The sequence below is a fragment of the Ovis aries genome, chromosome 16 (genome assembly GCF_016772045.2).
Source record: "Ovis aries strain OAR_USU_Benz2616 breed Rambouillet chromosome 16, ARS-UI_Ramb_v3.0, whole genome shotgun sequence".
Classification (NCBI taxonomy): domain Eukaryota; kingdom Metazoa; phylum Chordata; class Mammalia; order Artiodactyla; family Bovidae; genus Ovis; species Ovis aries.
This window is the reverse complement of record NC_056069.1, coordinates 1,758,157-1,783,559: the sequence shown is the minus strand read 5'-3', so window position 1 is coordinate 1,783,559 and position 25,403 is coordinate 1,758,157. Positions and strand designations below refer to the sequence as shown.

Sequence of the window (25,403 nt, the reverse complement as noted above, 5' to 3'; positions counted from 1 at the left end):
AGGGAGACAGGAGCAGAAGGTGACAAGAGGATGGAGGAACAGTAGGAAACTAGTTGCAAAAGGGGAGGTGGTCACAATTGGGCATGTTTTTCTCTCCATTAAAAATCACTTAAGTTTCATCCTCTAGTGACACCTTCTGGGAAGGCAAAGTAAAGCTTCAGTTGGATTGATCTTGGTGCATGAGTAACAACCACTGACAGTTCTCTCCATGGATCTTTTACTGTGCAGAAGGAGACAGAACGTGTCCAAGTAACACGGACAGGGCCAGGGACAAGGTAGGGAGGGTCTTCAGGAGTTGAGGGGGTGGTGATAGCTGAAAACCCTGCAGGGAGCGCACAGGAGCTGATGCCTTAGTAAAGGCAGGCGTACGTAACCTGTGACTGCAGTGGAGCACGACTCAGCTGCTGAAAGAAGGGCTTAGTCAGAGAGACTGGTCACGGGCACAAGCACTGGGCTCAAGTTTAAGGCAACAGGCAAGTTTCAAAAGAGTATTAGTATAGAATCTCATTCACTTTTTTTTTTTTTTTTTACATACACATTTGGAAACTATATATCGTTGTGGTTACTTTTGGAGACAAAGATTTAAGAGAGCTTTCACTGTTTCCTTGCATCCCTTTTTCATGTCATTGGACACTTTACAACAAGCGTGGACTATTTCTGTAATAAAAAATCGCTTAACAATTTAAGAGAATGACCGTACTCACCCCCAGAAAGAGCGAAACTATCCCACATGAAGTGAAGTGGATGTCCATGGTAAACTATTACGTGATAAGTCAGTCGCAGAACACTGCGCAGAGAATAGCAAGTAATGGGACAGAAAGTGTATAAAGCGCGATTCCATTTGTGAGGGGAAGTGCACGTGTATATACTCGTGTGTTTATGTTTGTTTTGTAAATGCATGTAGTTCTGGATATACAGCTCTTTTCAGCAGTTGCCGTCAGGGGAAGAAATAGAGAAAAGCAGTAGAAAAGAAAGGAGCTGGCTGTTGAAAAAGAAAACGGATCAGAGCAGCTAGGCCACCGCCAACCCCTCCCGGGGGAAGGAGAACCTGGCATGATGATCTCCGGGAACCCCAGCTTCCTGGCCACCACGGTCGTCCTGTCCACGAGGTGTGGGTAGTCCTTGCGGATCTGAATGATGTCACCCACGAGCATCTTCATGGTCACCCAGAGGCCTGGAAGGGAGCACTCAAAATGAAGAGCCAACTCCTAGGGGCCCCCCCAGCCTCTCCCTCCCATGGTCTCGCCCCTCGTTCTCTCTCCAGAGAAGACTGTGAAAGCAGAGACAAGTAGCCACAGACGCAGTGGCCCAGCCCTGGGGGAGGCCAGAAGGTGGGATGCCAAGAGCTCTGGAGTGAGGCACCTCTGGTTTGAGTCCCACCCGTTACTTCTAGCAGGAGCAGCTTCCGTCACTTCATCACACCCCTCTAATCCCAACCTGCGTAAAGTAGGCTTGACCCCATCTGTCTTACAGGACGGTGGGAAGGAGGGAAGCAAACAAGGAGACATTTCACAGTGCCTGACACACAGGAAAGAGTCAGGATACACCAGTTCCTCTCTCCCTTCCAGCACAAGGACATGCCTCCCTTCTATTTCTCAGGTAGAGACTTCCGTCTCTGTAGATCACGAGACCCCACTCTTCATAATGGCCTGTCTGGAAGGATGGTTATGTCTCCCAGAGTCTAGGGGTTTGAGCTGGTTGCTATAGAACCAAGGGAGAGCCCAAGCTGAAGTCAGGTCCAGCCTGCTTGGCCAGCAGGCACTGTACCTTGCCCTCCGCTGTCCCCCTTGGAGGCTGTGACTTTGCCCAGCAGGCTGTGCAGGAAGTCATTCTCAGCTGTTACCCTAGACAGGAAAAGAGAGCACAAAATGCTTGCATGGTACCCTTATAGATTCCCTCCCTTGTGGTTTCAGGAGCTCCAGAAAGTGGCCCAGCCCCTCTACACACCTTAGGTGAAAAGGGAGCCTGCCCATGTCAGCTCAGAGTGTACCTGCCATCAAGAAGCACATCTCTCTCTTTCACAAAGCAATATGGCTCTGAAACTTGGAGAATACCTAGGCTACAAGTGGAGGCCATTTGTATTCCTAGGAAGATTCTTTAAAAGAAAGGATCCCCAAGCCCTCAAAGTAAGTATCTGCTCAGCAAGGTGGCAAAGCTCTGGCTGCTCATGCTAAGTCCTAATCACAGGTTAAATCCAAGTCACTGGGCATTATCTGTTTAAAAAAAAAATCCTCCTTAAACAAACGAGGACCATGTTCCCAAGCTTGGGGTCTCACTCTCTCAAGCTTTTTTAGATCAAGGGAAGGATGTTTACCTTCCTCACTGCCCTCCTTTAAAGTCATGGGTATGCATGCCCATGAGAACTAGGGCCCGACTCCCTGTTATATGCTCCTGATACACTGCTGCTTCGTAGCTTCACGGTCCTGGTCATATTTGTACTTGAAGCACTGATCTGTTGTTACCTACCCATTTAATTCCCCACCTAAATATAAGCTTCATGAAAACAGCCATGTTGATCTTGTTTACCACCTTATGCTCTATGCCTAGCACAATGCCCAGCTCTCTGCCAGCTTTCAATCAAAGCTTGTCAAATAAATAACACCTGATGAACGAACAGGTCAAAAGCTGGATGGTTTCGAATGCCTAGGCACTGAGACCATCATTCTTACCCTTTCCTCTTGGAAGGTCCTAACTGGCTGTTATCCACTCAGGGAACCAGTTCATCCTGCTTCTGAGTGGCCCTCAATCAGGAAAAATGCGGTTTCAGAGAATAGAAAGTAACGGGAAATCACTCACGGGTGAAAAGGAATGAAGTGCTGCTTTTCCTCATCACTCTCTGCTTTCCCCTTGATGATGTCTGTTATATCCATAACTAGAAAGAGAAGAGAAACGACTTAATGGCTTAAGCCCTCCTGCTCCCAGGAAGGGATGACAACGGGATGAGATCATAGGGCAGGGAGCTGGGACAGGAAAGCTTAAAAAGGCAGGAAAGCCAGCATCGGCCACCTGGCAAACACCTGTGGGTAAGCCAGGCTGGGAGGAGGGCAGCCAGAGAAACGCTCAAGAGCCAGGGGCTTAGCAGAGGCTGAGGGGAAGAGTCAGAGCCACATCCATGGCACTAAGCAATTAGGTTTGCTTCTGACATATTCCTATTGGAGGTCTCCTATACTGACAAAACCCAAGCACAGTGACTCCCGGTAGGGTCTGAAGAGCTAAACGCCCTCTTTTAAAATGTGTTCATATTCACAGACACATATCTGAACCCTACATTTCCAGAAGGATCCTGGATCTTCTGAAACTTCTCCTTGAATGAGCTACTGAAGGCCCATAAAACCAAGGTAAAGAACTCTTGCCCCAGAGCAGGGATTATAGAAATGGGGGCAGGGGGAGGAGCACTGAAACTTGCTAGCCAAATAGGGCCAAAATCCTAGCGATAAGAAATTCCTCAAACACTCCAGGCCCCCATCAGAGAGCCATTAAAACTGCCCAGGTAATGATCAACTAGTCACTGTATCTAGCTCAAAAGAGGAGTTAGGGAGCTGAGAGAAAGAGGGAAAACTGTTATTTGAACTGATCAGCATCCATCCTTTCTGATAAACAGACACTCCCCTCACCTATTCTCAGTGAGCTGTATCTGGGTAGCACAATCTCCCTCTGGCTCCAGAGTTATATCCTGGGGGATCAGGGAACCAAATCCCCCTGGCCCAGGATAAGTACTTTGCGGATGAGCAAATGGCATATATTTTAGCTCTTGGAGCTTCACCTGAAACTGATGGAAAAGAAGCACTCTCTTTCCCCTGGACTGCTAAGCAGGTAGGATGCAAACTTGGAAGAGCTGGCCAACTCATTGGACAGTCATCTTCAGAATAAGTTAGCAAAAGGACACAGGAGCTGAGAGAGAGAGAGATGAAAATTCATTTGATTCCTGGATCCAGCAATGCCTGAAGCAATCTATCCCTAAATCTTTCATTTACACCAGATTGCTATCACTAGAAACCGGAAGAGAAAGCCAGTTACAGCTGGAGACAAAGACACACTTTGGAGTAAGGCCCTCGCTGCTTTAACAGGTACGTGGTGAGGTCAGGAGTGTCCCTCATACAGAAACAGAGCATTCAGAGCAGGTTGTGGATCCACCAGGTCCAAGTCCCTCATTTTGCAGACAAGGAAACTAAAGCCCTGGGGAAGATGCTTGTCCAAGATCACCTATCTAGCTAGCTGGCAATGATGCCAGTTTAAACACCAGTTAGCTCAGGATAAGCTCATTTCTCCCATTCTGCCACTTGGCAAGAAGTGCCAGGGGACTTGTTGGAGAACCAGCTGATTTGTCATGACAGAAGATCTGGGTGTCCTCAGGAGAAATCTGAGACATTGGGTTTAGATATGGCATACAGGGATTATACATGGTACACAACTAAAATGTTATATTTTAACCAAAAGAAGTAAAACTGGCATACAGAACTGCTATTTCCTTTTGTGTGTGTGTGTGTTTAAATTGTCTTTTAAGAAAAAAGAATGTACTTTAGCTTAAATAAAGTGTGTTAATTAAAAGAAACTATATTAGGTAAATAATAAGGCAAGTGAAAGTCAAATATAACAAAACCCATAAAAGTGGGACAAGAATAATGAAGTCTTGGAAACTCCCAGGAGAGCTGAGGCTTGGAGAGAAATGCAGAGGTGATGTTTATCTCAAGCAGCCTCACTCGGTTGTGCCAAGGGTCCAACCTGGAATTGACCTGTGTAGCGGGTGACTCATTCTGTGTAACTGCACTTCCTGTCCTGGGTAATTTTCTTAAAGGATGATTTGCTCCTTATAATTAGATCCTGCCTGTATTGTTCTTTCTTTTCCACCGTGCTTGGGAGTGAAGGTGCCAATGGCTCAGGCGGCTCCGTGGTCCCAGTGCTCTGCCCCAGATGCAGGGATTTCATTATTCACCATCTTCGTCATAAATCTGCACTTAGTCATCAATTACTCTGATTTAATCTCAAGAAATTTAAGTATTAGGGGCTGCCTAGCATAGGTTTTTGAGCAAGGGAGGGCAAGGAGGAGAGCGAAAGAAAAAGTCTTTGAAGTGCAGTCACCTAGGACGTGCACTCCAGGAACGGGAGGTGCTGTGTGCGTGCCCTTACCTGCCACCCCGAAGGGCCGCCTCAGTCCCTGCGTGCACTTCTTTGTGTTCGTGTCCTTAAGATCCATCTTCCCAACTCGGACAATTTGACAAATTAAGTAAATTTTGTCCCTGTTGAGGTCTTTGTTTCCAAGATCCTGTAGGGCAAGAAGGGAATAGTTACATATTGTGTCTGATGCACAAAAAGTAGAAAAGAAAACCTAGTAATAGAGAATTCAGGGAGGGGGCCATGTTTAGCACTTAGTATACGTGACATAATTGCATTATACAACTAGTCCTGGAAAATGTGGAAAACCAAGCTATCACATCCATTTCGCACATAAGAAAGGTGAGTTTTGGAAAAGAAACAGGGTGACAGGACTCTGGTGTTCAGTCCTGATTCTTCCACTTCAAATTGATGAGAAAAGAAGGATAGAGGTGCGATGTCAGCTATACAGACAGGAGTTCCTATATGCCAGTGGACGGATCCAAAGATAGCATTGGCTACAAATGACTTCATCCGTCTGGTCACTGCTCAGCATCTCTGAGGGAAAAGGCAAAAGGAAGAAGGGAAACCCTAACAATTACTATATGCATGTGTGCAGCTACTCCATCGAGTCTGACTCTTTTGCAGCCCCACAGACTGTAGCCCAAACGGCTGCTCTGTCCATGGGATTCTCCAGGCAAGAATACTGGAGTGGGTTGCCATTCCCTTCCCCAGAGGATCTTTCCCACCCAGGGATTGAACCCACATCTCCTGCCCTGGCAGGCAAATTCTTTACCACTAAGTCACCCAGGAAGCCCAAACAACTACCATTTACTGAGCACCTAATGTTGCCTGATAGCTCAGTTGGTAAAGAATCTGCCTGCAATGCAGAAGGCTCTGGTTTGACTCCTGGGTCGGGAAGATCCACTGGAGAAGGGACAGGCTACCCACTCCAGTACACCTGGGCTTCCCTGGTGGCTCAGGTGGTAAAGAATCTGCCTCCAGTGCAGGAGACCTGGTCTGATCCATGGGTTGGGAAGATCCCCTGGAGAAGGGAAAGGTTACCCACTGCAGTATTATGGCCAAGAGAATTCCATGGACTATATAGTCCACGGGATCACACACAAAGAGTTGGACACATGACTGAGCAACTTTCACTTTACTTCACTTAATGTATGTAAATCAGCCAGGCATCAAACAACCCCAAGATCCCAGGGCTTCTAAAACAAAGAGTTGACTCCAGCTCAGGCTACAGGTCCAGAGCGGATAGGCAGGACTCCATGCACTCACTCACTCTGGGCTGCTGGCTGAAGGATGACCTATCTTTCACAATAGGTCTATCTACTATCCCCAGAGCAGAGGAAGGGAATGCGGCAAGACATTTACTGGCTCTTAAAACTTCCACCCAGAAGAGAGGCATATCACTTCCACTCCCGTTTCACTGGCCAAAGCAAGGGCCATGGCCATACCTAACTGCAAGGAGGGCAGAGAAGTGTACTGAATTGTGTGCTCAGAAGGAGGAACGTAGCAGCTGTGAACACACTGATGTCTCAAACACTGTGAGAAGTGGCTCACACATCATTGCCTTCTTTGAGTCTTAACAACTCTCCAAAGTTCTATTATTAATACTATGTGTTGTTTAGATGCTCAGTCCTGTCCAACCGTTTGTGACCCCCACTGACTGCAGCCCACCTCTGTCCATGGGATTCTCCAGGCAAGAATACTGAAGTGGGTTGCCATTTCCTCCTCCAGAGGATCTTCCCGACCCAGGGATCAAACCCACATCTCCTATACTGGCAGACGGATTCTTTACCACTGAGCCATGAGGAAAGCCCAATACTATTACTGTAGCCCAGTTCAACATACGAGGAAACCAAGACACAAGGGAGATAAAGGTCTTCCCCCAGGACATGACCTTAGTCCTTAGAGACACTGTCTGGTCACTCTGACCCCAAAGTCCATCAATCTAAACGCCGCAGTGTTTCTCCATTAACCTAGATGTTTTATCATCGGTGCTGTATGGATGGAGAAGCCTTGAGGCTACTGTAAGAATAAGACTGAAAACCAGAGGCAGGAGGCTGAGAACACCAGAGAACTCCTGACTCCAGGCAACATTAACTGATAGGAACTCATCCAAAAGCCTGCATACCTACACTGAAACCAAGCTCCACCCAAGAGCCAACAAGTTCCAGAGCAAGACATACCACATAAATTCTCCAGCAACACAGGAACATAGCCGTGAGCTTCAATATACAGGCTGCCCAAAGTCACACCAAACCCACAGACATCTCAAAACTCACTACCGGACACTTCATTGCACTCCAGAGAGAAGAAATCCAGCTCCACCCACCAGAACATTGATGCAAGCTTCCCTAACCAGGAAACCTTGACAAGCTACTCGTCCAACCCCACCCACAGGGAGGAACCTCCACAATAAAGAGGAACCACAAACTGCCAGAATACGGAAAGGCCGCCCCAAACACAGCAATACAAACAAGATGAAAAGGCAGAGAAATGCCCAGCAGGTAAAGGAGCAGGATAAATGCCCACCAAACCAAACCAAAGAGGAGGAGATAGCGAGTCTACACGAAAAACAATTCAGAATAATGAGAGTAAGAAATCTAGAGATACGTTCCTGAGGTTACTCCTTTCTGCCCGTGGACGCCGCCGAGAAGGCATCGTTGAAGTCTTCCCCGCCTCCACTGCCGTCATGTCTAAATCAGAGTCTCCCAAAGAGCCCGAACAGCTGCAGAAGCTCTTCATCGGAGGATTGAGCTTTGAAACAACCGATGAGAGTCTGAGGAGCCATTCTGAGCAATGGGGAACGCTCACAGACTGGGTGGTAATGAGGGATCCAAACACCAAGCGCTCCAGAGGCTTCGGGTTTGTCACATACGCCACGGTGGAGGAGGTGGATGCAGCCATGAATGCAAGGCCACACAAGGTGGACGGAAGAGTTGTGGAACCAGAGAGGGCCGTCTCAGGAGAAGATTCTCAAAGACCTGGTGCCCACTTAACTGTGAAAAAGATTTTTGTTGGTGGCATTAAAGAAGACACTGAAGAACATCGCCTGAGAGATTATTTTGAACAGTATGGGAAAATTGAAGTAATTGAAACCATGACTGACCGAGGCAGTGGCAAAAAGAGAGGCTTTGCTTTTGTAACCTTTGATGACCATGACTCCGTAGACAAGACTGTCATTCAGAAATACCACACTGTGAATGGCCACAACTGTGACATGAGAAAAGCCCTGTCTAAGCAAGAGATGGCTAGTGCTTCATCCAGCCAGAGAGGTCGAAGTGGTTCTGAAAACTTTGGTGGCGGTCGTGGAGGTGGTTTTGGTGGGAATGACAACTTTGGTCTTGGAGGAAACTTCAGTGGTCGAGGTGGCTTTGGTGGCAGCCATGGTGGTGGCGGATACGGTGGCAGTGGGGATGGATATAATGGATTTGGTAATGACGGAAGCAATTTTGGAGGTGGCGGAAGCTACAATGATTTTGGCAATTACAACAATCAGTCTTCAAATTGTGGACCCATGAAAGGAGGAAACTTTGGAGGGAGGAGTTCTGGCCCCTATGGTGGTGGAGGCCAATACTTTGCCAAACCACGAAACCAAGGGGGCTGTGGTGGCTCCAGCAGCAGCAGTAGCTATGGCAGTGGCAGAAGGTTCTAATTACTGCCAGGAAACAAAGCTTAGCAGGAGAGGAGAGCCAGAGAAGTGACAGGGAAGCTACAGGTTACAACAGATTTGTGAACTCAGCCAAGCACAGTGGTGGCAGGGCCTAGCTGCTACAAAGAAGACATGTTTTAGACAATACTCATGTGGATGGGCAAAAAACTCGAGGACTGTACTTGTGACTAATTGTATAACAGGTTATTTTAGTTTCTGTTCTGTGGAAAGTGTAAAGCATTCCAACAAAGGGTTTTAATGTAGATTTTTTTTTTTTTTTGCACCCATGCTGTTGATGGCTAAATGTAATAGTCTGATCATGACGCTGAATAAATGTCTTTTCTTTTTTTTTTAATGTGCTGTGTAAAGTTAGTCTACTCTGAAGCCATTTTGGTAAACTACCCCAACAGTGTGAAGTTAGAATTCCTTCAGGGTGATGCCAGGTTCATTTGAAATTTATTTACAAACCTGCTTGGTGGAGAAGCTGTTGTCTTCAGAACCTTGGTGTAGTTGAACTGACGGTTACTGTGTTGTGACCTGGAGTTCACCATTAAAAGGGTCACCCATGCAAAGTCATGGAGTTTTTTTTATTTTTATTTTTTGGTTATTAATGATTGTTGGCACATCCTATGCAATATATCTAAATTGAATTATGGTACCAGATAAAGTTATAGATGGGAATGAAGCTTGTGTATCATCCATTATCATGTGTAATCAATAAAAGATTTAATACCCTCTTGAAAAAAAAAAAAAAAGAAAGAAATCTAAACGCCACAATGCATTTCTTTCACCACCCAAAGGTGCACAGGAGGGAAACCCACCTGGACCACCCCAGCATTCCAGTGCCCTGTTCAACTCTAAAAGCTTCAGTGTTCCTGAGACCCTCTTCCAGATGAGATTCAGCTGGAGAAGGAATGTTGAGGCACATTATTGGCATCAGAGCAGAGATCCCTGGTTCTGGCCTTACCAGAGAAGGGTTACTTCTCTTCAAAGTTAATTTTCATGCAGGCATACATACTGGGAACAACCTGTCTGCTGACATCAGGGCCAGGGCCTGGTAAAGCAGCCATCCCCAGCTTCTCACTAGAGGTGGTGTGGGAGAAAGAGGGACAGATACAGAGTGTCTGGGAACAAGACATGGCCTCAACATGGTGCACACTTCCTGCTTGGGGGCTGTCACAGTTACATTTTATGTGTCAACACGGATAGGCTATGCTGCCTAGCTGCTTGGTCAAACACTAGACTGGATGTATCTATGATGCATTTTGCGGGTCTGATTAGTATCTAAAATCAGTTGACTTTAAGTAAAGGGCATTTCCTTCCACGATGTAAGTGGGCCTCATCTAATCAGCTGAAGGTCTTAAGAGCAAAACCTGAGGGTTCCTAGAGAAGAAGGAAGTCTGCCTCGAGACACTGCAATGTCTAAATCCTCCCCAAGTTTTCAGACTACTGTCCAGCCCTCCCGATTTCAGACCTGTGAGCCCCCCAGTCACATGAGCCAAATTCTTAAAATAAACCTACGTATTTATGTATCTTATTGGTTTCATTTCCCTGGAAAACCCTCCACTGATACAAGGTCTAGCCTCTCACAGCTGGAAGAATAGATTCTCCCAAGCCTCCCAATGAGAGGGAAACAGAGAACGTTGGGGAGAGGGGGCTTTCTAACCACGGAAGCCCCTCCCCTCATTTGCGATTCTTGCCTTGCTCAGTAGGCAACTGAGTGAGAGCTGTTAATCATCTCACAGCCAGCCAGCGGGACAGCCTCTTCTCTGGCCTGTCTGACGCCTTCCTCCAACTCACCCTGAAATCCCCCTGAAACTCATCTTTAGAAGCCATGTTCATGATTTCTCTCCCCCCTACAACGGTAACAGCTCCCTATTCTTACCCTGTTAGTGTTAATTTTCCAGTGGGACAGCCTCTTCTCTGGCCTGTCTGACGCCTTCCTCCAACTCACCCTGAAATCCCCCTGAAACTCATCTTTAGAAGCCATGTTTATGATTTCATTTCTCTCCCCCCTACAACGGTAACAGCTCCCTATTCTTACCCTGTTAGTGTTAATTTTCCAGTGGGACAGCCTCTTCTCTGGCCTGTCTGACGCCTTCCTCCAACTCACCCTAAAATCCCCCTGAAACTCTTTAGAAGCCATGTTCATGATTTCATTTCTCTCCCCACTACAACGGTAATAGCTCCCTATTCTTACCCTGTTAGTGTTAATTTTCCAGTGGGACAGCCTCTTCTCTGGCCTGTCTGACGCCTTCCTCCAACTCACCCTAAAATCCCCCTGAAACTCTTTAGAAGCCATGTTCATGATTTCATTTCTCTCCCCACTACAATGGTAATACCTCCCTATTCTTACCCTGTTAGTGTTAATTTTCCCCAGCTGATGTGAAAGGTCCTAGACATAATATATTTCCAGCTCTCCTATCCCACTGATTCCCCACTATTCTCTGCATGCAAGTACTCTATTTTTGTACAAAGATTTCTTTATCACTCCACAAACACACAATGCTCACTTTCAACTCTAGATCTTTCTTCATAAGCCCCCAGTCTGTACCTCTGCCTCTAAAGATTACCTCTTATTCCTCTATATATCCACATCCTTTCCATTCTTAAAAGCTCAGGTCCTGTTTCCCTCATAATGATCTCCATCCCTAATTACTTCTCCTCTCCCATGAGGAATTTTTTATATTTTGAAATATCTATGTTGGTATCTCTCAGAGTCATTTCAGAGCCACAGAATCCCTGTCACCTGACAGGTCCCTTCCTAAATGCTACAGGATGAATTATGCCACCCCGCTCCCACCCACCACCAAACTCATGTGTTGACCTCCCATGTCTCAGAACATGAATGCACTTGGAGACAGGGGGGTTAGAGAGGTGATTAAGCTAAAAGGAGGTCATTAGGGTAGGCACTAATCTAGTATGACTGGTGTCCTTATAAGGACCTTGGGACACAGGCACAGAAGAACAACACACAAGGAGAACATGGCCATCTGCAAGCCAAGGAAAAAAGCCTCCAAAGAAACCAACACTGCCAACACCTAGGTCTTGGACTTCCAGGCACTGAAACTGCAAGAAACTAAATTCTTATTGTTTCAACAAAAACAACACCCAGCTGTGGATGTGATTGGTAACAGAAGTAAAGTCCAATGCTGTAAAGAGCAATATTGCATTGCTCTTTAGGAACCTGGAATGTTAGGTCCATGAATCAAGGCTAATTGGAAGTGGTCAAACAGGAGATGGCAAGAGTGAAAATCGACATTTTAGGAATCAGCCAACTAAAATGGACTGGAATGGGTGAATTTAACTCAGATGACCATTATATCTACTATAGGGAGCAAGAATCCTTTAGAAGAAATAGAGTAGCCATCATAGTCAATAAAAGACTCCAAAATGCAGTACTTGTATACAATCTCAAAAATGACAGAATGATCTCTGTTCATTTCCAAGGCAAACAATTCAATATCACAGTAATCCAAGTCTATGCTCCAACCAGTAATGCTGAAGAAGCTGAAGTTGAACGGTTCTATGAAGACCTACAAGACCTTCTGGAACTCACACCCAAAAAAGAGGTCATTTTCATTACAGGGGATTGAAATGCAAAAGTAGGAAGTCAAGAAATACCTGGAGTAACAGGCAAATTTAGCTTGGAAGTACAGAAAGAAGCAGGGCAAAGGCTAATAGAGTTCTGCCCAGAGAATGCACTGGTCACAGCAAACACCCTCTTCCAACAACACAAGAGAAGACTCTACACATGGACATCACCAGATGGTCAATACCCAAATCAGACTGAATATATTCTTTGCAGCCAAAGATGGAGAAGCTCTGTACAGTCAGCAAAAATAAGACCAGGAGCTGACTGTGGCTCACATCATAAACTCCTTATTGCCAAATTCAGACTTGGCAGGGAAAGTAGGGAAAACCACTAGACCATTCAGGTATGACCTAAATCAAATCCCTTTTGATGATACAGTGGAAGTGACAAATAGATTCAAGAGATTAAATCTGATAGACAGAGTCCCTTATGAACTATGGACGAAGGTTTGTGACATTGTACAGGAGGCAGTGACCAAGACCATCCCCAAGAAAAAAAATGCAAAAGGGCAAAATGGTTTTCTGAGGAGGCCTTACAAATAGCTGAGAAAAGAAGAAAAGCAAAAGGCAAAAGAGAAAAGGAAAGATATACCCATTTGAATGCAGAGTTCCAAAGAATAGCAAGGAGAGATAAGAAAGCCTTCCTCAGCGATCAATGCAAAGAAATAGAGGAAAACAAAAGAACGGGAAAGACTAGAGATCTCATCAAGAAAATTAGAGATACTTAGGTAACTTTTCATGCAAAGATAGGCACAATAAAGGACCTAACAGAAGCAGAAGATATTAAGAAGAGGTGGCAAGAATACACAGAAGAACTATACAAAAAAGATCTTCATGACCCAGATAATCACGATGGTGTGATCACTCACCTAGAGCCAGACATTTTGGAATGCAAAGTCAAGCGGGCCTTAGGAAGCATCACTATGAACAAAGCTAGTGGAGGTGATGGAATTCCAGTTGAGCTATTTCAAATCCTAGAAGATGATGCTGTGAAAGTGCTGCACTCAATATGTCAGCAAATCTGGAAAACTCAGCAGTGGCCACAGGATTAGAAAAGGACAATTTTCATCCCAATCCCAAAGAAAGGCAAGGCCAAAGACTGCTCAAACTACCACACAATTGCACTCATCTCACATGCTAATAAAGTAATGCTCAAAATTCTCCAAGCCAGGCGTCAAGAGTACATGAACCATAGCTTTCAGATGTTCAAGGTGGATTTAGAAAAGGCAGATGAACCAGAGATCAAATTGCTAACATCCACTGGATCATAGAAGAAGCAAGAAAATTTCAGAAAAACATCTACTTCTGGTTTATTGACTATGCCAAAGCCTTTGACTGTGTGGGTCACAACAAACTGTGGAGAATTCTTCAAGTGATGGGAATACCAGACCACCTGAACTGCCTCTTGAGAAATCTGTATGCAGGTCAGGAAGCAACAGTTAGAACTGGACATGGAACAACAGACTGGTTCCAAACCAGGAAAGGAGTATGTCAAGGCTGTATATTGTCAACCCTGCTTATTTAACTTATATGCAGAGTACATCATGAGAAACGCTGGGCTAGAAGAAGCACAAGCTGGAATCAAGATTGCCGGGAGAAATATCAATAACCTCAGACATGCAGATGATGCCACCCTTACGGCAGAAAGGGAAGAAGAATTAAAGAGCCTCTTGATGAAAGTGAAAGAGGAGAGTGAAAAAGTTGACTTAAAACTCAACTTTCAGAAAACTAAGATCATGGCATCTTGTGCCATCACTTCATGGCAAACAGATGGGGAAACAATGGAAACAGTGAGAGACTTTATTTTGGGGGGCTTCCAAAATCACTGCAAATGGTAGCTGCAGCCATGAAATTAAAAGACACTTGCTCCTTGGAAGAAAAGTTATGATCAACCTAGACAGCCTATTAAAAAGCAGAGACATTACTTTGCCGACAAAGGTCCATCTAGTCAAAGCTATGGTTTTTCCAGTAGTTATGTATAGATGTGAGAGTTGGACCATAAAAAAAGCTGAGCACCGAAGAATTGATGCTTTTGAACCGTGGTGTTGGAGAAGATTCTTGAGAGTCCCTTGGACTGCAAGGAGATCCAACCAGTCCACCTGAAAGGAAATCAGTCCTGAATATTCATCGGAAAGACTGATGCTGAAGGGGCAATTCCAATACTTTGGCCACCTGATGTGAAGAACTGACTCATCTGAGAAGACCCTGATGCTGGGAAAAACTGAGGGTGAGATGAGAAGGGGACGACAGAGGGTGAGATGGCTGGATGGTATCATCGACTCAATGTACGTGAGTTTGAGTGAACTCAGGGATGGACAGAGAAGCCTGGCATGCTGCAGTCCATGGGGTCTCAAAGAGTTGGCCATGACTGACCGACTGAACAAACTGACTGAAGCCACCCCACCTGTGGTGCTTTGTGACAGCAGCCCTAGAAAATTAATACACTAGGTAACCATATCAGTCTCCTAGGTAAGCTCCCTTTTTACCCCTTTTCCATGAGAAAAAATTTCACTTGCTCAAAAAAAGAATCAGATCTTTAAGATCTGTCTCATCGGAGACCCTTGGTATTAAGGAATCTTACTGCTATAAAAACAAGTAAAAATGCTTGAACACAAGTCATTCCCTGGAGGATATATAAAAGCAAGCAAGTTCAGAAGCAGGCTTCAACCTCTTCAACTTCTGCCAATCACTCTTACTTTGGCCTCACAAATCTCAGACATTTGGGGAAACTGAGGCAGGACAAGAAACCATGAAACACACGCTACCTGATTCAGTCATTCATTCTTGCTCCTTTAGGGCCTCCCTGGTGGTTCAGACAGTAACGAATCTGCCTGCAGTGCAGGAGACCTCGGTTCAGTCCCTGGGTTGGGAAGATCCCCTGGAGAAGGGAGTGGCTACCCACTGCGGTACTCTTGCCTGGAGCATCCCACGGACAGAGGAGCCTGGCGGGTCACAGTCCATGGGGTTGCAGACAGTCAGATACAACTGAGCAACTAACACACTAGTGCTCATATTACCATTCAGTCTTGTCCTGCGTGTGTTAGCAGCAACCCCTCAGCTGGGGAACATCTGGGGAACCTTGTGTATAGGCTCCTTTCCTCTTACAGAACCAGAGGCTGAACGCTCATGAAGCAGATGGAAGGGAAATCCAGCACTTGCCCACCCCATGTGCCAGTTCCTCGGGCTCTACCCCCAAAGAAGAAACTAGGAAGAGCTGACATCCAGAGACAAGAGAAATGAGGCCACCAAGGCACATGCCTGCCAAGTCATATCTCATCCCTAACTTAAACATCATCTCAATTTCCAACTGGACATAAATCCCAGTCAAAAGCCATCATATCAGCCAGCTTTAATTATCTGCATTGCATGGATGGCCTCCTGACATCTCTCTTGTTTATTTACTTATTGAATTACTTTCTGAACCTCCCCATCACACCCTGAGCCAGGAGCCACCAGTTCGCCTGCTGCCGTATCCTCAGCACCCAGCTCAGAGCTTACAAACTGCAGGTGCTCACTGGCAGCACTTGAATCAATAGAAGAAGCTAGAGCGCCATGACCTTTCCTGCCCTGAAATGAAGACTCCCATCATTTCAAGAGAGGGAAGTATCAGCAGTTAAGCCAGTCAACCAAGGTTCTCAAGTTCATCTGCTGTGGGAAGAAGAGGCAGAGGCACCGGCAGAATCCCACTAAGGCAGGATCATAGTCTCATTATTACTGAGTGACACAAACTTACCAACGCCCTTTCCTGCATGTTTACATCATGAATTGGTTCTCTGCAAAATGAACCATTGATTGATTCCCTGTCTCTCTCCTTCTTGTGAAACATCTGTCTCCTGGTTTAATCAGGAATCTCCATGAGATTCTCCTATTTATCAAGAAAATAAATAGGCCCCTCCTTCTAACTAATAATAGATAAAGAGCACTGAGGCACATTTATATATGCCAAGAAAACTTTTGTCTAAGCAAGTAGGATCTATGATCTTATTCCAGGCCTCTGGCCCATTTTTCAGGAACTAACAAACAAAATAAATCAGCTGTGCTCCAATCTAATTGCAACACAACATAAGACATAGAACTTAATGGGCTGTAACTGGAGAATTATTGTGGAGCAAGGTAGGTTAATCCAGCATGTTGGTCACTCCTGGACCAAACCCGCGGGTTTGATCGATGCCCAGACCTCTCCCCAGCTCCTCCTCCGTAATCTCCCTTTCCCACATGCCACATGGTGAAAGCTCTCATAGATGCTCTTCTCCCCAGAGACACTCGCAGAAAACACCAATATCCTTGGATACTTTAAGATCATACTCTGAACACACCTTGGTGGAAATAGGGCAAGAGCGGGTTTCTGCAAAAAATGATAACCCTTATCTCCTTTCCAGTATTTCTCCCTTCTAGAACTAAAAGCCCAGGTCACTCTCGAGATAAATCATCCAAATAACAACTGATTTCAACATTTCTACTTATGTGTTGCCTGGTGAGTATTGGTATTTAGAAGGATGATCCCAGGGAACCGTAAGATCCTTAGTCATCTATGACTTAATTATGTTCAGAATATCCAGTTTACCAAGGCAGTCAATGTTCTAGAAAGGCCCTTATTAATATCAAGTATTTCATAAAGGTTTTTTAGAGGATCTGAACCAAAGACAGGAACTCATGTTAATTGTGAATTAATCTGAATCTGCTGTATCTAGTTCACCTAAACATTATTGGTGGAAGAGGTGCATGCCTGTTTACACAGTGCTCCTCACTGTCTACACACAGGTGAGAAAGAGATAGGGAGTGGAGAAGAGGGGGCCAGGAGGAGGTCCATCTTCCCGAGAGACCCCAGAACCAGCTCTGCACCAAGGCCACGCTTCTTCCTGACCACTCACCAGCCCCGTCTCCAAGACTCTGGGCTGCTGAGTGTGGGATGCGGCACCCAGAGGACTGCACACACCTACCGTGAAGACCACCTTCAGGTTATTGAGCATCTCGATCTCCTTCGGGAAGCCCCTGCTGCCCCATCGCACCAGGTAGTTCTCACTGTGGGAAGAGGAGTGGCAGCCCGTTACCGTCAGGGGTCTCAACAGTCATCCAGTAAAGATACCCACTGAGCCTCTGCTGTGGGCCCGACACCATGCTGCTTGCTGGGGACACGGGAGCGTCTGAGACAGACCCCCCCGTCTCTCCCTCCCTCCAGGAGATCACAGCCCCATCAGAGAGGCAGATGTGAGACCAGCTGGGCCATGGAATTACTAATACATGTGTGTTCACAACCTCTTCCCCTCTCCTATCCGGCAAGCAAATGCTAACCCAGCTGCCGAATGTTTTTGAAGAGCAGCAGTTTTCTCTGTAGATAAAGACTGGCAGAGGGAATGGATCCTTTCCTCTCAAGGGAAAGGACTTTTACGTGTTTCACTGGACATTAAGAATATATGTGGCAGCCACTGCGGCAGGTCCTTAAAAAGTTAAACACAGACTTGTCATGCGACCCAGCAATTCTACTCCTAGGTATCTACCTAGGAGAAATAAAGACATATATTCATACAAAACCCTATACATGGATGTTCATAACCGAGTTATTCATAATAGCCAAAAAGTGGAAACAACCTAAATGTCCATCAGCTAATGAATGGATTAAAAAAATGTGGTATATCCACTCAACAGACCCTCACTAAGCCATAAAAGGGAGTATAGTACTGATTGACAATTACTATAATATGGATGAATCTCTAACATATTATTTTAAGTGAAAGCAGACAGATACAAAAGGCTATATATGATTCCATTTATATTAAATGCCCAGACTAGGCAGGTCCATTGAGACAGAAAGTTGATTAGTGGCTGTCAGTGGGGTTAAGAACAAGGGATTTGGGAGTGACTGCTAATGGGTACAGGTCTTACCACTGAGGTGATGGAAATGCTCTAACAGTAGATACTAGGGACAGTTGAACAGAATTAAAAACATACTAAAACTGAATTGTATGTTGAAAAGTGGCAAAGTTTCTGTTATGTGAATTATGTCAACAGTAATAATAAAAAAGAAAAAATCATTTAAAAACAAACAAAAAGCATATGTTAAGAATATATTAAAATTCCCTGGCAGTCTAGTGGTTAGCACTCCATGCTCTCACTGTTGAGGACCTGGGTTTAATCCCTGGTTGGGGAACTAAGATCCCACAAACCATACAGCACAGCCCCCCAAAAAAGAATGTATTTGCCCTTCCCACCCTATTCCCTTTTCAAGATCTGAGTAAAGATTTGAATGATTTTAAGTAATCCATTGAACCCACTGGATGTAGGACCATTTCCTTGAATGAATGTCACACTGTGATGGGCTACAGAGGGCCTTAGCCAGTATCTAATATACACTTAAGTAATGATTCACATGCAGTCATGACAACTATATATATATAGATATATATATATATATAGATATATATATATATATATATATATATGCAATCATGCTATAAAGAAAACATTCAGGATGTTGTGAGGATGTACATCAGAAGAACCAACCCTAGTCTGGGTAGTTAGGGGAGTGTTTGCTGAGGATATGACATGTAAATAAAGTTGGCCAGGCAGAGAGAGTGGGAAAAAGCAAAGCAACAATGTGTGCAAAGGCCCTGAGATAGGATGGAGCTTATACATCTAAAAAGCAGATCCAAGGGAAAAGTTGTAAGAGGAAAACTAGCAAGATAGGCCAGACCACGTAGGCTATATAGGACTTAAAGATTTTGGCTTGATTCTTACGATGGGGAGAACCCACTGACAGTGTGTATGAAGAGCAGTCCCACAGCTCTGACATCTGATCATCTATCAGCTCACAGCTTCGAGCAGCAGTACACTGTACACACAGCTCTGCCTGGCTCATGCTGGTCAGTCTAGCTGCATCAGCAAGGTCAGGAAATCCAGCACTGCTTTTTTAAATTGATTTTTATTGGAGTGTGTTTGCTTTACAATGTTGCCCTAGTCTCTACTGTACAGGAAAATCACTCAGCTACATGTACGCATATTTCTCCTCCCTTTTGGATTTCCTTCCCATTCAGGTCGCCACAGCGCTTTAAGTGTTGATTATTGATTAGAGTTCCCTGTGCTATGCAATAGGTTCTCATCCGTTATCTATTTTATACACAGTATCAATAGTATATATACGTCAATCCCAATCTCCCAATCTCTCCCACCCCTCCATTCACCCTGGTATCCATACTTTTGTTCTCTATGTCTGTCTCTACTTCTGCTTTGCAAATCCAATCACCTGTACCATTTTTCTAGTACTTCTTTAACTTAGGAGAAGATTAGTATAATTTGCTGAGTTGATTCACTCAGCTTTTCATGCCATCCAGGAGCATACCATTGGTTCTACATAAATGCCCATTATCTTGAATTGGGATATAAACAAAACTCAAAACCAAGTTAGCCCAAAAGACACAATAAGAGAATTCAGCAAACTTAAAGCAAATCACCTTCTTTTTTGAAAAGTTTGTTCTCTCTGATGTTCTGTTCTTTTCTCTCGTTTTACCTCCAGAAGACTAATAAGAATAATCTGAGCAAAGTTCATTGGGGAAATAGAACATATAACAAAAAGAACACAGCATCAGATTAACCAATGGTTAAAATGTAATCAACTTAAGGGAACATTTTTTTAGTAAGATCTAAAAATTTAAGTGGAATTTTCTTCTAAATAACCAAGAAGCCTCCAAGACTCCATATACAAAAAATATGTTTTCATTATTTCCCATTGGTTATTTCTGGACCACCACAGTGAAATACCTGGGTATTTCTCAGAACCTTTAATTATATGGGGTTTCCCTGAGAGCTCAGTTGGTAAAGAATCTGCCTACAATGCAGGAGACCCCAGTTCAATTCCTGGGAAGATCTGCTGGAGAAGGGATAGGTTACCCACTCCAGTATTCTTGGACTTCCCTTGTGGCTCAGCTGGTAAAGAATCCTCCCACAATGCGGGAGACCTGGGTTCGATCCCTGAGTTGGGAAGATCCCCTGGAGAAGGGAAAGGCTACCTATTCCAGTATTCTGGCCTGGAGAATTTGTCCATGGGATCACAAAGAGTCGGACATGACTGAGTGACTTTTACTTCACTTCACTTCACCATATGTAGCATCCCCAGTAGAGAACTAACTGGCCAGGTCTAAACACCAGGAACCAGAAATTTTATTCTAAGGGAAACAGAATCATAAATAAGGAAAGCAATCTAGAGGGCTGAGCTGGCCCCTTCCATCTTTGCCCAGGGAGATCTGGGTGGTAAATCTGAAGGTCTACCTGGCATTAAGACAGGTAAGACCTCTTCCATAAGACACCCTCCTCAGGGGAAGGGCGAGAACCATTCCAACCCTTTCTTGAGCTTCTTTTGGAAATTAGTTTTGCCCCTGGCCTGATGCCTGAGCTGCTTGCTTTTTGTCCTACAGAAATTTACCTTAAGTTTCCCAAACCAAATCTCTGCAGACATCCCCTGGAATCGGCCCACCTTTCATCTCAATATTGAAAGGTTGACAGTGAAAGTGAAAGTCGCTCGGTCATGTCCAACTCTTTGCGACCCCATGGATATAGTCCCTGGAATTCTCCAGGCCAGAATACTGAGTGGATAGCCTTTCCCTTCTCCAGGGGATCTTCCCAAACCAGGGATCAAAACCAGGTTTCCCACATTGCAAGCAGATTCTTTACCAGCTGAGCCACAAGGGAAAGGTTGTCCCAGCCAAATTCTCCCCAGCGCACCTCTGGGCCACACTGCTGATGCACTAACTTGCCTGAGGCTCACTGTAGGCACCTCCTGGCTAGGGCAGGCAGGAGTGGGGAAAATTGGTTTCTCAGGGAAATAACAGCTACCCAGCTTCAAGACTGACACGGGGAGTGCTTCCCAGTTCCCCGGCCCCTTCCCTGTATTGGGCCTGCTCTCTTCTCTTTGTTTTCTGCTCTTTTCCTCCTTCATTCTTTGGTAGAGGATGGGCTCTACCCCCTCGTGTCCCTGCTCCTCACCCCTCCCTCTCCTAAGGGCTCCTCTGTGTCTCCAGCGCTCTCAGAGGCATCACTCAGCCATGCCCCGTCGAGCACATCATTCGATGCAGCACATGAGGGGACAGAGCTGCCATCGCACTGATCCATTGCTTCCCTCCCCAGAGCTGGTTCAGGCCATCCATCACTGCAATGAGCCAGCAGGCCAGGCACCCTTGTCAATTCAGCTATGAGGAATCCTTGTGTTTTTTGAGAGGCAAGGAGCACTTTATGATCTTTGTCACAGGTGTCTCGGGAGCAGCTGGCAGGGAATAGCAAGGAGCCTATGACATGGCCAGCATCTCACGGTGGGTGCTAAGGAAGCAGGAACACTTGCTCAGTGTCTGCTGAGGCCTAGCCAGAGGAGCTGTACTGATCCTTTAAATTAGGGTTTTAAGTTTGCTATAAAAAATAGTTTTCCACCATACAGTGCTACGGGGAAGGCAATGGCACCCCACTCCAGTACTCTTGCCTGGAAAATCCCATGGATGGAGGAGCCTGGTAGGCTGCAGTCCATGGGGTCACTATGAGTCGGACACGACTGAGCAACTTCACTTTCACTTTTCACTTTCGTGCATTGGAGAAGGAAATGGCAACCCACTCCAGTGTTCTCGCCTGGAGAAACCCACGGACGGGGGAGCCTGGTAGCTGCCGTCTCTGGGATTGCACAGAGTCAGACACGACTGAAGTGACTTAGCAGCAGCAACAGCAGCATACGGTGCTAAGACCCTGGTGAGACCCACTGAGGATATCTGATACAACTCTTTCCTTGGTGACAGACTAAATTGGAAACTAGCTTATCTTTGGAGTCAGATGGACCTGGGTAGAAATCTTACCTCTGCCATTTTATAAATATATGTGATCTTGAGCAAGTCATTTGACCTCTCTGAGCCTCACTGTCTCATCCAAATCACATGGAGTAATGAGGATTATATGGGATCGTATACAGACCTCAGTTTAATCTTCTTAGATAGTCAATCTAAGTTTCATAAATTGCAATAAATGGCCCTCTCCAGGAGGGCCATTATTTTCTAAAATGAATTTTGTAAAGTTACTAGGAATTGTATGGGGCTTCCCAGGTGGCTCGGTGGTAAAGAATCCCCCTTCCAAGCAGAAGACACAGGGAAGATCCCCTGGAGGATCTTCCTGGAGAAGGGCTGGGAAGATCCCCTGGAGAAGGAAACGGCAATGCACTTAAGTATTCCTGCCTGGGAAATGCTATGGACAGAGGAGCCTGGCGGGGTATAGCTCATGGGGTCACAAAGAGTCAGACATGACTTAGCAATTTCATCAACACAGTCCAGGTAGGAAGATATCACATTCTCAGTCGCAGTAGAAGGCTCGTGCTCCTGCTGCGATCTACTGCACCAACTGCGATCTCGAATAGGGACCCGGTGTTGGCTCACAGCCCCACTGGAGGGGACAGGCAGTGGTCAGCTGAGAGGAAGGATGGACTGAGCCACAAGCAGGGGCCAAGGCTGGCCGTGGTGGCCAGAGATACATCAAAGTCTTTTCTCAGGAGATTCCCAACCCTGTTTTGTGTTCCTCGAAATGAGGTGCCCGGAAGTTCCCTTACCTTCTCCAAGAACAATTAATCAAGGTGATTACAATAATAGCCACTGCCTCTTGGAGCACCATATGACAGGCCCTGTGCTTCACGTGCTTTTTCGTATTAAAAACCTGTGACCCTGTGAGGTTGACGCGTACATTTCGCAAATGGGACACTCTGGCTTAAGAAAGATTAACAACTTGCCCAGGGCTAAGAAGGAGTAAATGGTGGGGCCACAGTGTGAACCTGCCTAGATCCTAGATTACAGAGCCCACACCCCCAGCTTGTCACTGCCATTGAGGACACAGCATTTTCACCATTCATTTCTTAACTCTCTTTTTAAAAAAAATTTTTTTTATTCTATCCAGTGCTATCTGTTTGAATCTTGTTATTTCCGTTGTTTTCCATTAATCAAAAATTGCTTACAATACCCTATTGTGTGATGTGGATAAACCTAGAGTCTGTCATACAGAATGAAGTCAGTCAGAAACAGAAAAACAAATATTCTATAGTAACAGGCAGACTGGTTCAAATTGGGAAAGGAGTCCATCAAGGCTGTATACTGTCACTCTGCTTATTTAACTTATATGCAGAGTACATTGTACAAAATGCCAAGCTGGATGAATCACTAGCTGGAATCAATATTGCCAGGAGAAATATCAACAGCCTCAAATATGCAGATGATACTACCCTCAAGGCAAAAAGGGAAGAGGAACTAAAGAGCCTCTTGATGACGGTGAAAGAGGGGAGTGAAAAAGCTGACTTAAAGCTCAACATTCAAAAAACTAAGATCATGGTATCCAGTCCCATCTCTCCATGACAAATAGATGGGGAAACAATGGCAGATAGTATTTTCTTGGGCTCCAAAATCACTGTGGACAGTGCCTGTAGCCCTGATATTAAAAGATGCTTGTTCCTTGGAACAACAGCTATGACAAACTTAGATAGGGTATTAAAACCAGAGACATTACTTTGTTGACAACTGTCCTTACAGTCAAAGTTATGATTTTTCCAGTAGCTATGTACAGATGTGAGAGGTGGACTGAGAGCTGAAGAACTTATGCTTTTGAACTGTGGTGCTAGAGAAGACTCCTGAGAGTCCCTTGAGCAACCAGGAGATGAAACCAGTCCATCCTAAAGGAAACCAATCCTGAATATTCCTTGGAAGGGCTGATGGGGAAGCTGAAGCTCCAATATTTTGGTCACCTGATGTGAAGAGCTGACTCACTGGAAAAGACCCTGATGCTGGGAAAGATTGAAGGCCGGAGGAGAAGGGGATAAGAGAAGATGAGATGGTTAGATGGCATCACCTACTCAATGTACATGAGCTTGAGCAAACTCTGGGAGAAGGAGAGGGAAGCATGGGTGCTGAGTTCTGGGGTCACGAAGAGTCAGACATGACGGCGTTGAACAACAACAACACGTATATATGGAATCTAGAAAAAGGGTACTGAGGAACTTGTTTGTGGAGCAGGAATAGAGAAGCAGATGCAGAGAATGGACACAGCAGGGGAAGGAAAGGGTGGGACATACTGAGATGGCACCACTGGCATACATACACTAGCGTGTGTGAGACAGATGGCTAGTGGGAAGCTGTTGTCTAGCACAGGGAGCTTAGCTCAGTGCTCTGCGATGACCTAGAGAGGCGGGATGGGTGGGACAGGTGGGAGGGAGGGGTACATGTACACATATAGCTGATACGCAATATATTTGCGGATACAGCAGGAGCTAACACAGCAGTGCAAAGCAATTATACTTCAATTAAAAACAAAAATACACATTTAATATGTTTTCAAAAAAATTTAAAACCCTACTATGTAACTATAACTCTACTTTTGGAAAAAAATGCCATGGTAAGTAATATTTCTACCTGACTCCCACACCCTAGAAGAAGTTATGTCCACATTCTCAGTTAGGCTGTTTTTCTACTGGGTAGGAATTTCTCCACAAGTAATGGGTGAAGGAAAAGATGCTCAGAGCTCTGCCAACCCCCACCTCCCAAATGCAGAGAAGTCAGGCAATAGAGAACATACTTACCTTATGACCATTTGCTTGTTGGGGTCATAGAGAGACATGAAGAGCTCAGCATCTTCCCCTATTCTGCACACAAAGTTTCTCACGAAGACATAGAGGCTATGGGTAGGGGATGAGGAAATCCGGGAATACATTCCATAATCAGGCTGATCTTTTGACTGAGAGGTGGAAGGGAAAAGAGATGAAAAGAGAAAATTAGCCCTGCACCACTTAGGACAATGGAAAGGTGGCCCAGGATATTGAGAAATATGTAGGTTTTGAGCCTAAAGATTTCAACATTATGTTCAGGCCTTCTACCAAAAGCATCTTTTGTCTGAGTCAAGTCACTCTGACTCTCTTGATCTTGATCTTGGGCAATATCGCAACAATCTAGCCTTCCTTATAAAATTTAGTGTCATAAAAAGCACAAACTATATAACAGGAAAAAATGCTTAAACAGACTTTATCAAAACTAAATATTTTGCTCATTGAAAG

The 25,403-nt window shown here is 45.1% G+C and overlaps 2 protein-coding genes across 2 annotated transcripts in view; one reads left to right on the top strand and one right to left on the bottom strand.

Annotated features, from left to right (window-relative positions):
• DOCK2 (dedicator of cytokinesis 2) overlaps positions 1–25,403 on the bottom strand; it is a 473,410-nt gene that overhangs the window by 404,911 nt on the left and 43,096 nt on the right. The window contains exons 8-13 of the mRNA XM_042233648.1: positions 24,933–25,087; positions 17,296–17,377; positions 5,128–5,263; positions 2,797–2,872; positions 1,768–1,844; positions 1,049–1,174 (exon numbers count right to left, since the gene is read on the bottom strand). Coding sequence (XP_042089582.1) covers positions 1,049–1,174; positions 1,768–1,844; positions 2,797–2,872; positions 5,128–5,263; positions 17,296–17,377; positions 24,933–25,087 — 652 coding nt within the window. The remainder of the gene's footprint in view (positions 1–1,048; positions 1,175–1,767; positions 1,845–2,796; positions 2,873–5,127; positions 5,264–17,295; positions 17,378–24,932; positions 25,088–25,403) is intronic.
• On the top strand, positions 160–9,524 carry LOC114118715 (heterogeneous nuclear ribonucleoprotein A1-like). The gene is made up of 5 exons (XM_042233650.2): positions 160–1,331; positions 1,914–2,126; positions 3,277–3,338; positions 3,980–4,067; positions 7,090–9,524. The coding sequence occupies exon 5, from the start codon at positions 7,634–7,636 to the stop codon at positions 8,762–8,764; it is 1,131 nt and encodes a 376-aa protein (XP_042089584.1). The 5' UTR covers positions 160–1,331; positions 1,914–2,126; positions 3,277–3,338; positions 3,980–4,067; positions 7,090–7,633; the 3' UTR covers positions 8,765–9,524.